The 14304-nt window shown below is 39.8% G+C and overlaps 1 protein-coding gene across 5 annotated transcripts in view; it reads left to right on the forward strand.

Annotated features, from left to right (window-relative positions):
- Positions 1-11183, forward strand: part of col5a3a (collagen, type V, alpha 3a) — a 292461-nt gene extending 281278 nt beyond the window's left edge. For all 5 annotated transcript variants that reach the window (XM_039772887.1, XM_039772888.1, XM_039772889.1 and 2 more), the window contains 7 exons: positions 201-236; positions 1878-1931; positions 5380-5632; positions 5905-6017; positions 6611-6679; positions 8043-8279; positions 9921-11183. In XM_039772887.1, the coding sequence (XP_039628821.1) occupies positions 201-236; positions 1878-1931; positions 5380-5632; positions 5905-6017; positions 6611-6679; positions 8043-8279; positions 9921-10067 (909 nt within the window). In that variant the 3' untranslated portion in view covers positions 10068-11183. The remainder of the gene's footprint in view (positions 1-200; positions 237-1877; positions 1932-5379; positions 5633-5904; positions 6018-6610; positions 6680-8042; positions 8280-9920) is intronic.
- The last annotated feature ends 3121 nt before the right edge of the window (positions 11184-14304 follow it).

Below are 14304 nucleotides of genomic sequence, written 5' to 3' on the forward strand. Positions count from 1 at the left end.
AACCACCGGTACTTATTGATTCACACACTGCACACAGTAAAAATTTAAATAAGTGTATCACCATCTCTTTTTTAATATATACATAGATAGATAGATAGATAGATAAGGCACTATACAACAGATAGATAGATATTTATATAAATATAAAATATGGTAATGTGTATTTCTGTGGTGTCTAATCATGGTTCTCTTTCTAACAGGGTCCTGCTGGACAGAAGGGCTCCAAAGGTTCCACTGTAAGTCATTTATTTTTGTCTTGCTTTTTAATAAAGTAGAGTGATTGTGTCCCATCAAAAGCAGGATGCTATAATTCTGAAAATGTCTTCTTGAACAGTAACAGGCAGTCAGTGACAGGATTCTCTGTGATTCACAAGGTCACTTTAATGAGCCATCAGTAACCCAACCTGTGACACACGGCCTCTGTGAGACTGAGGGCCTCGACGGGTTATTGAAAATGTGAAGGACAGGTCAAGGCTCAGACGGGCAAATGCTGGGCATCTTCCATATTTACATATAAAGGAAAGAAAGGAAGAAAGAAAGAAAGAAAGAAAGAAAGTGTTTGGTGCAGTTGTATTTGAGGTTTGGGGTTTGAGATGACCCTCAGTGGTGACAAGCCCTTATTTAAGTGCATCAAAATAAATAATAAAATGACTTAGGTCACATATCTTTATGCAGCAGCCCTGAAGAACACAAGTCACACAAAAAGATTCTCAGAACATTTCGATGTAATAACTGCAAAATAAGAGGTGCTTCATACATGATAGATAGATAGATAGATATTAATGTTAGTATAGTAGGCAGGATAAGATAGATAGATAGATATTAATGTTAGTATGGATAGATATTAATGTTAGTATAGTAGGCAGGATAAGATAGATAGATAGATAATGTTAGTATAGTAGGCAGGATAAGATAGATAGATAGATAGATAGATAGATAGATATTAATGTTAGATGGATAGATATTAATGTTAGTATAGTAGGCAGGATGAGAAAGATAGATAGATATTAATGTTAGTATGGATAGATATTAATGTTAGTATAGTAGGCAGGATAAGATAGATAGATAGATAATGTTAGTATAGTAGGCAGGATAAGATAGATAGATAGATAATGTTAGTATAGTAGGCAGGATGAGAAAGATAGATAGATATTAATGTTAGTATAGATAGATAATAAAGTTAGTATAGTAGGCAGGATGAGATAGATAGATGGATAGATAGATAGATAGATAGATAGATATTAATGTTAGATGGATAGATATTAAAGTTAGTATAGTAGGCAGGATGAGATAGATAGATAGATATTAATGTTAGTATAGATACATAGATAGATATTAATGTTAGTATAGTAGGCAGGATAAGATAGATAGATATTAATGTTAGTATAGATAGATAGATAGATAGATAGATATTGAAAAAAGATCTAAATCGATTCAAAATAAAAAACGCCAAATAATGGATTGCCTATGTATTCATGGGGATGTCATTTCAGAAGCCTACCTCCATCACCACAGTCCTTCAGTGTCAGCTCCAAATCAGACTTCTTTGTCAGTTTACTTCATGAGTGTGATCAACAGTAGGACTTTAGAGATTTTCAAAACTCAACTTGATGTTTTTTAAGTAAGAATTAAGTACATAGGACTGGCAAGCTTTGATTGGGCTGAATGGCCCGTTCTCGTCCAGATTGTTCTGACGTTCTAACGAGAGGGAGGTACACAGCCAATCAAAGAGGCCATTTCAGTTACACAGACGAGGTCCTAAAGCAAACATTCGCTGCTGCCCTTCCTCATCTTCTCAATGTCCACTTCCTGTTGTTTCACTGTGCCACAGAGATTTTTGTACAAACTCACGCTGACTGCCATCCTTCATTTGACAGGGAGCCATCGGCCAACGAGGTGACCCAGGACCCCCTGGCCTCCCCGGACCTCCTGTAAGTATCCCTTCTCTAATATTCTGTTATATGCAAGTGCATGTCCTCAGACTGAATTAGTTGCATTTGGAGGTGATCCAGTCCTCCTTATCTAATATTGGAGCTTTAAAATAAAGTTTCTGAGGTGTCATTATGTATTAGACCACCACAAAGCCAAGGTAATTTTTTTTAAATAATAATTTTATATTTATGTTTTATTTATATGTATTTTTATATGTATCTATTTTAAATAGTACTTTTATATATATATTTTTTTTAAATTGTGAAGAGTGATAAAAATCATGTGGCTCTTTGTAGTTTAGCACAACTAGCAGTAGAAAGTCGTTACTTTAGCGTGTGTCGCAATGTCGCACCTCAGGGATAAGATTTTTAAGGAAAAAGAAAAAAACAAAGAGGAGACAACCGTGTAATAAAAGGGAATTGTTATTGAATTTTTAGTTATAAAAAAATGAGTAAGTCTTTTTAAGTAAAACTAGCTTTTGCAACAGTGCAGTAACAGAGGCTAAATTCCGTTTCCTTAAAGACGTAAAAGATAAATCAGATCCTAGTGCGCCGTTTTTAGATGTGTTGGTAAATTTTCCTGAAAAGCACACGTAGCAACACATAAATCAACATAAAACATCTGTTGCTGCGTGCTGTGGCTGCTGACGGCGCATGTTCTCCATTTCGACGGCCAGCACAATTGCGCAGTGGGCCGGCTGCATCGCAGATGGGTGGCTGTGACAGTCGCAAATGCAATGCAATCTAGTTTGTTCGTCTTGTCATCGTAAGTGACAGTCCTCCAAGGTGATCGTTGCCATAGGAGCATCTGCTACAAGAACGTGTTCAGCACCACGATCCACTGGGGACCAATCCGTTGATGCCAGTACCTCACTTTTGTTTTCGATCTCGATCTCCAAATCACTTGCATTAAAACTGGAGTCCAGCAAGTCAGAGTCCGATTCAGCGATTGGTCTTTGGTCTTTCGCCAGATGCCATTTTAGATCTCGTTTGTTCATCGCTACTCAAGCGCACAAGATGAAATCTCAGTTCAATCGACAAAGTTAACTTTCCTTCTAGTGAAGAGAGTCGAACTGAAATGTAACGGCGAGTTTTGTGGCCGTTTATTAGCTGATTAACGTCCTCTACCCATGAATTGCGACAAAAGTCGACATCTGCTCTGAAAGAGTTAAAGGAATACTTCACCCAAAAATGACCTGCCTACAAATACGAAATGAGTTGAGAATTAGCCCATTAAATAATTGTTATCTAAGAAAAGCTCACCTAATAATCGGTCATTTTTAACATTCCTTAATGGATGTTTGAGAATTTTAAATTGTTCTGTTCAAAGGAATACTCCACCCAAAAATATGATCTACTAATTCTAAAAGGGAATTCACAGAATGAACAGGGAAATAGTCGACCAGTCAGCCATTTTCTAAACAGCTTAACCCTGAACAGGGTCTCGGGGGTCTACTGGAGCCTAACCCAGCTGGTATAGGGTGCAAGGCAATGAGCAAACCTTAGACAGGCCGCCAGTCCCTCACATGGTGAACACATACACACACACACACGCACACACACACACCACGGCCAATTTAGCATCACCAACCCACCTAACCTGCTTATCTGTGGACTGTGGGAGGAAACCGGATCACCTGGAAAAGACCCACTTAGACACGGGGAGAACATGCAAACTTCAATAGTCAGTCGGTCAGCCATTTTGTAACCCACTTAGAGCTGAACAGGGTCTCGGTGGGGATGGTCTGCTGGAGCCTAACCCAGCTGGCATAGGATGCAAGGCAAGGATCAAACACTAAACAGGCCACCAGTCCATCACAGGGTGAACACACACACACACCAGGGCCAATTTAGCATCGCCAACCCACCTAACCTGCATGTCTGTGGACTGTTGGAGGAAACTGGAGCACCTAGAAGAGACCCACTCAGACACGGGGAGAACATGCAAACTTCAATAGTCAGCTGGTCAGCCATTTTCTAACCCACTTAGACCTGAACAGGGTCTCGGGGGGTCTGCTAGAGCCTAACCCAGCTAGCATAGGGTGCAAAGCAAGGAACAAACACTAAACAGGCCGCCAGTCCATTAAAGGGTGAACACACGCACACACACACACTCCAAGCACACACCAGGGTCAGTTTAGCATCACTGACCCACCTAACTTGCATGTCTGTGGACTGTGGGAGGAAACCGGAGCACTGGGAGGAAACCAACGCAGACACGGGGAGAACACGCAAACTGCAACAGTCAGTTGATTAATCATTTTCAAACCTGCTTAGTCCTGAATAGGGTTGTGGGGGTCTGCTGGAGCCTATCCCAGTTACCACAGAGTGCCAGGCAGGAAAAAACCCTGGACAGGCTGCCAGTCCTTTACAGGGCAAACACACACACACACACTCCAAGCACACATACACACGCACAGCCAATCAAACAATCAATGAAAATGAACTTAATGAGTACAGCGGGTGGAAGCATTGAATTGCCTGATAGCAATGGGCAGAAAAGACCCTCCTAGCTGAGAGGTGATTTTATTTGAATAAATTCCAAAAGGACAGCACTTCCATTTCACAGATCCAGTATCCTGAGTTCAGCTCGCACAAGTGGTTGTTCTACGTGTCGAATTTCAAGGACTGGTTTGCCCTCTTGGACTTCTTCCTGCCTTGTCCCGATTGCTGCTTGCACCCCACACATCTGGTTAGAGAAAGTTATGTTAAATAAAAAAGAAAATGTAAATAGTGTAAGAAATCAGACAGACTACGGTAAAGAGATGGGGGCACTACCCTGGTGACCCCATATAATTGTAAATAAAGAAAAACTGCCACAATTGGGGAGACGTTTTTCTCAGACGTGAGTTGTCTACTGCATTGACTCAAGTCTTAGGTCTTATGTCCTTCTGGCAGGAAGAGGCGGGTTCAGGTGATGGATATCAGGAAGTGACTTCAGTAGTGGTAGAGCTGTCAATCTTCCAGTCTACACAGAGGAGGAAGAGAAAAGGCATTGGCACACAGCGCCAACCCCTGGTGTGACAGGGAATTACAATCATCAGAGTCCTTAAGCTGTCCCTTATGCACATGCGGGTGACAACAGAAAATAATTATTTTGTTTTAAAGGACTAAAGGATGCCTAAGCTTTGAACACAGAATTGCTCAGAGTTTTCATAATAAGATGCTTAATGAGGTGTGGACAATAAAGACCTAAATATGCAATTTCTGTCTCATTTCAACTTTAGAATATCGATTGTTTTCAAGCTTACGGCCCACATTACTTTACAACATTTTTTTCTCATATTTTATACAGAATATGTTTAATACATTTTATTACATAACATAATGATTGGGTGGCACGGTAGCACAATATTTCCTTTCAGCCTTGACATGATGCTAAATCTCTCAGCCATCCTTAATTGTGTTCTCCTAAACTTTTATTTTTTTATTCTTATAACTTACTCAGGGCCCTGCAGCAGACATGATTGAACCCCTGCCAATTCAAGGAGAGAGAAAGAGGCGACGGCACACAGAGAACATACAAGGAGACCAGATCATGAACGATGATGGAGGCAATGTCAATGGCATGGAGGAAGTCTTTGCGTCCCTCAATTCTATGAAGTCAGAGGTGGAACAAATGAGGAAGCCTTTAGGAACCCAGGAGAGCCCGGCCCGCACATGCAAAGAGCTGCAAATGTGCAACCCCAACTTCCAAAACGGTATTTCACAAATGACTTAATTTCCTGCACATGACATTTAATCCATCTAACTCAGTTTTCCTAACTGCACCCGCATGAATCAAATAGAATCAAACACAATCGAATAGGGTTAGATACTTTGTTAGTATAGGTACAGCCAGAAGATGACTTTCCTTAATAATAAGATAAAGCAAATTCAAGGAAAACACTCAAAAATGGCTCTAGGGGAATCATAACAGAAGAGAGCCCACTTGTCATGCTAGTCTGAGCCTGACCCTTTCTTCCTACTTCAGGTGAATACTGGATTGATCCCAACCAAGGCTGCCACAGGGACTCCTTCAAAGTGTTCTGTAACTTCACAGCAGAAGGGGAGACCTGTCTCTATCCAGATAAGAAATTTGAATCGGTGAGTATTTCAATTCAAAGTGGTACAAGTGACAAAACTACGGGTACAAAGAATGGGCCTCTACACATCTCAAAACCTGACAGTCTTCTGGCCTTAACATGCCTCCTGTAACACAAAAGACAGGCTGCTCTCTGATTCTGCTTATTTAGAAGTACAAATCCTATTTGTAGAACCAGCTCTTCTCCACCCTGCCACTTCCTAAAAAAAGATCTTCTGATTTGATAAGTTTGAGTCTACTAAGGTCACATCGGGCAAAACATCAACTTTAGAGAGAGACCCTTATCGAATTCAGGAGACCTTCACCCTCATTATGACAGTGACCAGGACCATACAGCCATACCACAACCTAGAATATGTATTTGAATTATGGGAGAACATCCTTAGGAACACAGGGCAAGCACACAGAGATGGCAACCAGGGCCCAAAATCTATCTATCTATCTATCTATCTATCTATCTATCTATCTATCTATCTATCTATCTATCTATCTATCTATCTATCTATCTATCTATCTATCTATCTATCTATCTATCTATCTATCTATCTATCTATCTATTTACCTACCTACCTACCTTTTTCGTTTTTCATTTTAGGTGAAACTTGCATCATGGAGTAAGGAAAAGCCAGGGAGCTGGTTCAGTGAATTTAAACGTGGCAAAGAGGTAAAAGCCATGTTTGTAAATGTATTACTACAGTTACTAAGTTATCGGCAGCGGCATCTTCGTTTGTGCTGAGGTATGGTTTTTAGAGGAAAATGTGTTGTAAAGAAAATCATGCATAATATTTGTGAACAGCCCAGATTCCCTTTAAATGAGCTGATATTACAAAATAGATATTAAACGGTCACGAAGTGGGAACTCAGGAGTTCATCACAGACAAACAGAGCGGTCGGCCTTCTCATGCTCTTTTGTCCTTTTTACCTTTCATGGATGGAGTGTTGGATGGAAAGGTGATGCGCTTGTTAGCCTAACATATCACAAAATTGCCATCCTGTCCAGTACTTGAATGTAAAGAACACCACAGCAAATCACTCAGTGGAAGATTTTACAATATAATACAACTGATTGTACTGCACAAAGTATACAATCAAGTAAATTAACTTCTGTAATGTTTATTATGCGTACAATTAAATGTGTAATTACCCTGAAGGACCAGGCAGGAGGAAGCTTGTTCATGCTTCTTTAATTTCTCTTCATGAAGAGGTGGCACCCTGTCACAGCAGTCTCTTAAGGGAATGTTCCCTGAGCAGAGGTGTCACAGGATGGTCACAGAGCAATGTTACAGTCCCATATTTATAAAGAGTGTTGAATTAATGCTTACACAACCTCTGACGTTTACTCTGATTGGTCCGTTGGCTTGCACGCCTCTTATACACCTAACTAAAAGTCTCATTCCACTACATTCTTTGTCCTTCTCAATATCTCTTAAGTTCGACTCGTATCCTTTTATTAAATTTCCAGTGTATGTGACAACTATCAAGTCTTACAGTTATACTTTCTTTCATCATCACCTAGAACATTCTGTCCCCTTGTTTCTCACACACCCTTCATCTGCTTTCTTAACTCTTCTTGTTACTTTTAAAATAAATGCTATATTTTAATGTGGAAAGCATACCAAACCACTTCATACGCAGTAACTCTACCACCCCTTGAGCGTCTTTATTTTCTTTGTTGCTTTTTATCTTGAGGTTAGATTTCATTTCTTGGTCCAAAAACCTGAGATATCCATCATTAAGATGTGTTTCTTCCATCGTGTTTCCAGCATCTCCAAATAGTTGTTGCATTCATTTTTATTTGTCCAACTGTTTCTCAAATGAAGTTCATATTTGTCTCTTAGTATCTTGTCATTAGAGTGAAGAATGACAACACCAATGTTTCCACCAGGTTAAGTGTGTTTTTCTTTTAGTGTGTAGATACAAACACCTCAGGGGATCCTGCATATTCCTCTCTACATTAATACTCAAACCCTGGTTTGTCCAGAATGATTCACACAGACTTTATTTCCTTTAATTGTCTTTGTCCTTAGTTCACCTACATAGACTCCGATGGGAATCAAGTAAGTGTGGTTCAGATGACCTTTTTGAAGCTGCTCAGTGCCACAGCACACCAGACGTTCACCTACAATTGTCAGAAGTCAGTAGCCTGGTACGACTCTACCTCAAACACCTACAGCAACTCCCTGCTGTTCAAGGGTGGCAACAATGAAGAGGTATCTCACAGCAAGACGCCAACCTTCATCAATGCCGTCTACGATGGGTGCCAGGTGGGTACTGTGCTCAAGAGTTGCCTTTTCTTTACTTAAGCTGACCGACCTCAGTGGTTATTAATTTATTTAGCAGACGAGGTTGGATTGCAGTTGAAGAAAAGTCCCATCACATCGAGAATTGTGATAGTGCAGCCGAGGGGGCCAGTGCCTGAACAAAGAATTCAATGACGTAATTAGTAAGGAAGGGTCGAATCCTCTGAATATTAAGGGAGAAGAAACATGATTTGGTCATTGGAGAAATATATTACATGGGAGGATTCCAGAGTCACACCAAAATTCCTGACTATGTCCGATGGAGAAATTGATGGCGATATCCCCCTCTAGTGGTGATTTTAGGAAGTTCTTTGGAACTCTTCAGTGCTTGGGATTCCTAGCCTCATATCAAAAAGTTAATAGCCTTGTAAAATTGAATTCACCCAGTTCAGACCCCTAAAACACTCCCCAAGCACACATATCTGCCAACAGCATATACTTGTCTAAATGTACATACGACCTCCGGAATTCGTGGGGGTTACATTCCTAGAGCACCCGCGAATTGTGAAAAAACGCAAATTTTAAATGTGGTCAAAAAATTTCCTATAAATGCCTATTTTTATAGTTTAAACCCTAAATATGCCCCCAAAACAGTTTAATTTCATTTCAAACTCTGCTTAATACATTACCCTAAAATAAAGAATATAAAGGTAAACCCGTCTACTGTACAGTACTGTGCTCTGCTGTGTCTCCCCCAGTGCTAGAATATAAAATACCAATGTTACTGTAATTCATGCAGGCGCATTTTCTTTGGTATAAGTAGGGTAAATATGTAATAATTAAATTTAATAAAAATACAGTAAAATGTATGAGTACTCATCAATAATGAATGATATTGATTGGATGATGATGATGATGATGAAATTAGCTGTGCAGTACGATGAAGGTCTGTAATGAAGATAATGACTGCACAACAAAGCAGAGGATTTACAGCTCCTTGGGTGGCTACTAGGGCATAACGTTTTAGTTCTGAGAGCATATCCAGTAGTTCAGCCTTCTCCTGGACTGTCTTAAACTTTTTCTGGTGCTTAGGTTCATTGCCAGAAGCCTTAGAAGTTGCAGGGCGTTTGGGCAGCATCTTAGGGCTTTAACAAGAACAAAACGAAAAACACGAGAACGCTCAGCGAAACACTCGAGATAGCTACACGTGGTAAACTGTTATGATACGGGAATGCTGGGCTGCATCTGCCAGAGCAGCAGCCAATCAGCAGCAAGGAGAAATGAATAACGCTCTCGGATTGGCTACTTTCACCATCACAAGCCACCTTTTCCTCTACAGTTGCTTGGTGTTCTCTCTACAGTACAGTATTGTTACGATAAAAGCCATAAAAAAAAAACGTGGAGAATATTTATGGTTTCCGGTAACAATTATTAGTTAGGTTCTAAGGAAAAATCGGCAAACGACTGAGGCCGCGAACTCTGAACCGTGGCTTTGCGGCGGTCTACTGTATACCATTTACAAAAAGCAATCCTAGCACAGCACACATTTGGGAAACACAGCAAAGGCATGGAAGATTAGGACATGTTTGGATGTTGTGACTTATATTATTAAAATTTAATTTTAATCATTAATTTTTTATTTTTGTTTTACTTTTTTTTTTCTAGTCCCGGAAAGTCACTGATCATACTGTCCTTCAAATCAGCTCCTTAAAAGTGGATTTCTTTCCAATCAAGGATGTTGCCATTTCAGATTTTGGACAGTCAAGCCAGAAGTTTGGATTTCAGGTTGGGCCTGTGTGTTTCAATGGCTAAAAAGGATCAAAGAAAACAATTTGTTAAAACTGAAATAAACAAAGAAGCAAAAAAGAGAGAAAGACTCTGCTACAGTTTCCTCAAGCAATATTTATATATATATATATATATATAATTTTTTTTTTTTTTTTTCTCCAATTGTGGTGGGTTCGTGGTATGTGTTTTTTTTTTTTGTACTAAAAAAAAAAAAAAAAGCAAAAATGAAACATTGAAAGATAGGCTTGTGTCTTATGACTTGAAGAACTAATGTGATTGGACATTGTACTCACACACCCCCTTTAAAAGAAAAAAGAAAAGTCAGTTAAGCGGTCACTTGACGGCAACCGTTGTACTTTTGAATTTTTTGATTCTGCGTTTCACGTCTTCATTACCCACTTTTCATGGTGTGCCTTGCTTTTTTTGTTATTAGGTTTCACATGGTTCTTTTTCTTCAGGAAATAAAGATGGCAAATGTAATTTATTTTTCATTTTAAAAATGACATGTGAATTGTAACATTGTTTACAGCATTCTTTCTTTTCCTTTGTATTCAGTTTGCTTCTACAAGGCTAACCAACCTATAAGTGGGTCCCCGCAGGCTTGCCCTTACCTCTATTTTTTCCTTATCTGTATTATCTATCTATCTATCTATCTATCTATCTATCTATCTATCTATCTATCTATCTATCTATCTATCTATCTATATATATATATATATATATATATATATATTATAAATTCATTTTCTTCTTCTCTCTTGCACAAAGCACTGAGGTGTGCCTTGCTGCTTTCAGTGCATCACTGACTGCCGTGATTCCTCTTTAAAATGTGCCTCCTCTGTTCTTATAAAAAGGGAAAATGAAGAGTGTTGCACGTTGCTTCATGAATCATTATGTACTGTATATTGTGTTTTGCCTTGATGATGTTGTTGTTGTCCTTTTTAATTATTTTAATTATTTTAATTTTTTTTTGCTCCTCACTGGTGCTAATATATAAACAAAAAAAAAATTCCAACCTTTGAGAGACAAGAGTGTGTGGAATAAAGGAAGCGTTCAGTCACTCATCCTGTTAGGCTTTCAGGTTACAGACGGGACTGGGAGGCTCGGCAGGAAAGGCCGTCTAGCCGGCTTCCCTTTTGGCCCCCTTTCTATCAAATTGTAATAATGAGCATCCGAGATTATAACAAAAACAAAAATCAAATTCAAATCAGAAGAAATGTACTTGATGGTGTTCAATATGTGCCTTCCCCCCTATAGATATTTACCATTTTGAACTTGGGTGTTAAGCGATGAGGCCATCGGCCAACCTGACATTTGGAGTATCGGGCCTCCACAGCTCAAGATGAAAGAAAGAAAGCAGGGAGAGTAGAAGCCTTTAGAGCTTAAAACTGGAGATATCAGCCACTCCACCCCAACATGACCAACGCTCAAAGCACTTTAATCTCCGTGGACTTCAATGGACGGGTCTCGTCATCTGACGGTGTGCTGCATTATTCTGTGCCGATGTCCCGAAGTAGGCCTCTGCTGTTTTGGAGTATTTCATCGATAGACTGAAATCGACGGGGTAAGTCATGTCATGCTGTGTAGCAGGGTGTCACCGCACTGCCTCTGTGTCTGTGAGTGAAATTCCAGAAATAACATTTTAAATCCCGACACTCATCCCAGCCCATGAAAAGAAACGTCACGGAAACTGCCCGAGCCTCCCGTCTCAGTTGAGTATTTTCATTTCGTAATTAACAGGTAAAGCAATGTCATTTTTTGAATGTTCTTTTCCATGGTGCTAATGTATTATACCAAACCTGTATTTAAAAAGAACAATAAAATGAAAATATACTTTAGTTTTTGTATAGTCAATAATATGGTGTGTGCAGATTATGGCTTGAGCGGTGCTGGTGCTGTTCTATTGTATTGACCCCCTTTTTTTTTTTTGACACCCACTGCATGCCCAACCTGCCTGGAAAGGGGTCTCTCTTTGAACTGCCTTTCCCAAGGTTTCTCTCATTTTTTTCCCTGGGAGTTTTTTTTTTTGTCTTTTTAGAGAGTCAAGGCTGGGGGGCTGTCAAGAGGCAGGGCCTGTTAAAGCCAATTGCGGCACTCCTTGTGTGATTTTGGGCTACTACACAAAAATAAATTATATTGTATTCTATTGTTAGGGCGGCACGGTGGCACAGTGGTAGTGCTGCTGCCTTGCAGTTAGGAGACCCGGGTTCGCTTCCCGGGTCCTCCCTGCGTGGAGTTTGCGTGTTCCCCCCGTTTCTGCGTGGGTTTCCTCCCACAGTCCAAAGACATGCAGGTTAGGTGGATTGGCGATTTTAAATTGGCCCGTGGGTGTGTGTGTGTCCTGCGGTGGGTTGGCACCCTGCCCGGGATTGGTTCCTGCCTTGTGCCCTGGGTTGGCTGGGATTGGCTCCAGCAGACCCCCATGGCCCTGTGTTCAGATTGGAAAATGGTGGATGGATGGATGGATTCTATTGTTATGTTGAAGGTGTGTAGAGAAAATATCCCCTAGTAAGTTTAAGGAGTTCTTAAAAATAAAAGGATGTTGCCAAAGAAAGACAGACAGGTATAAAAGGCACTATATAGTTAGAGCAGTGCCTGGGGTCTCCTCCGGCTTTGACCTACATAGCTGGGGGGAGGGCTCAGGCGTGGTGATGTCAGGGTGGCCCCGCCTCTTGGAGCTCCACCCACAAGGAACAGGGAGCATAAGTCAGCTTAAAGACACACCACATAACAAACCAAACTGTCAGAAATAACACAAAAATATGAAAAATAATTATACAGAAATGACAATGAAACATATAAATAAATGTAAACACTGAGGAACAACAGGTCCAAGTGCTAACCCAGTCATCACTGTTTAATTAATATTATCTGAAACAAAAATAAGCACTCGATGGTGTGGATGTAGAAGGCAAAAGGCAACTAAAACAGAACATTTGAACAATCTGGACGAGAGCAGGCCATTCAGCCCAACAAAGCTCACCAGTCTTATCCTCTTATATCTTCTAAAATAACATGAAGAACTGCTGTCTACCACACTACTTAGTCACTTACAATATTCCAAGTGTCTGTGGTTCTTTGTGTGAAGAAAAATTTCCTAATGCTTGTGTTAAATTTACTGTTAAGTTACCAACTGTGTCCCTGTGTTCTTGATGAACTCATTTTAAAGTTCCCGTCTCGATCCACTGGACTCATTCCCTTCATAATATTAAACACTTCAGTCAGGTCTCCTCTTAATCTCCTTTTGTTTAAAATGTAAAGGCTCAGCTCTTTTTTAATCGTTCATCATAAGTCATCCCCTGTAGCCCTGGAATCAGCCTAGTCGCTCTTCTCTGGACCTTTTCTAGTGCTGCTATGTCCGTTTTCTAGCCTGAAGACCCAAACAGGCTACAGATGAGGCCTCACCAGTGTGTTATAAAGCTTCAGCAAAACCTCCTGTGACTTGTACTCCACGTGTTAAGGCGCTATATAACATTATATTCTGTTAGCCTTCTGAACTCTATCTGACAGTTGATAGTGACAAGTCCATTATGACTCCTAAATCCTTCTCATAAGGTGAACACTTGATTTCTAGACCTCCCATTGTGTATTCAAACTTCACATTTTTACTTCCTACATGTAATTCTTTACATTTGCTGACATTAAATTTCATCTGCCACAAATTTGCGCAAGCTTGTACACTGCCCAAGTCCGTCTGTGATGATATAATGGATTCTCAATTATTACTTGCCAATCCACCTATCTTGGTATGATCTGCAAAGTTAACCAGCTTGTTACTTATATTCTTATCCAAATCATTTGTGTGTATTAAAAACAGCAGCGCCCCCAGTGCTGGCACCTAAGGAATGCCACTCAACATGAGCCAATTCATGTGCCAATTCAGACCCGATCTACACACCACACCCTGAGCTAGCTAGACAGACAGATAGATCGATAGAGAGATATTAATTTTGGTATAGTAGGCAGGATTAGATAGATAGATAGATAGATAGATAATTTTGGTATAGTGGGCAGGATTAGATAGATATTAATGTTAGTATAGTAGGCAGGATTAGATAGATATTAATTAAGGTATAGTAGGCAGGATTAGATAGATAGATAGATATTAATGTTAGTAGGCAGGATAAGAGATAGATAGACAGATAGATAGATAAGTCACTATATACAGTATAAAGGTAAATAGATACAAAAGTTACGATAGATAGATAGATGGATAGATAGATGGATGTGTAAGGCCATATGTGATAGATAAAACTCTATT

Source organism: Polypterus senegalus, chromosome 12, assembly GCF_016835505.1.
Source record: "Polypterus senegalus isolate Bchr_013 chromosome 12, ASM1683550v1, whole genome shotgun sequence".
Taxonomy (NCBI): Eukaryota; Metazoa; Chordata; class Cladistia; order Polypteriformes; family Polypteridae; genus Polypterus; species Polypterus senegalus.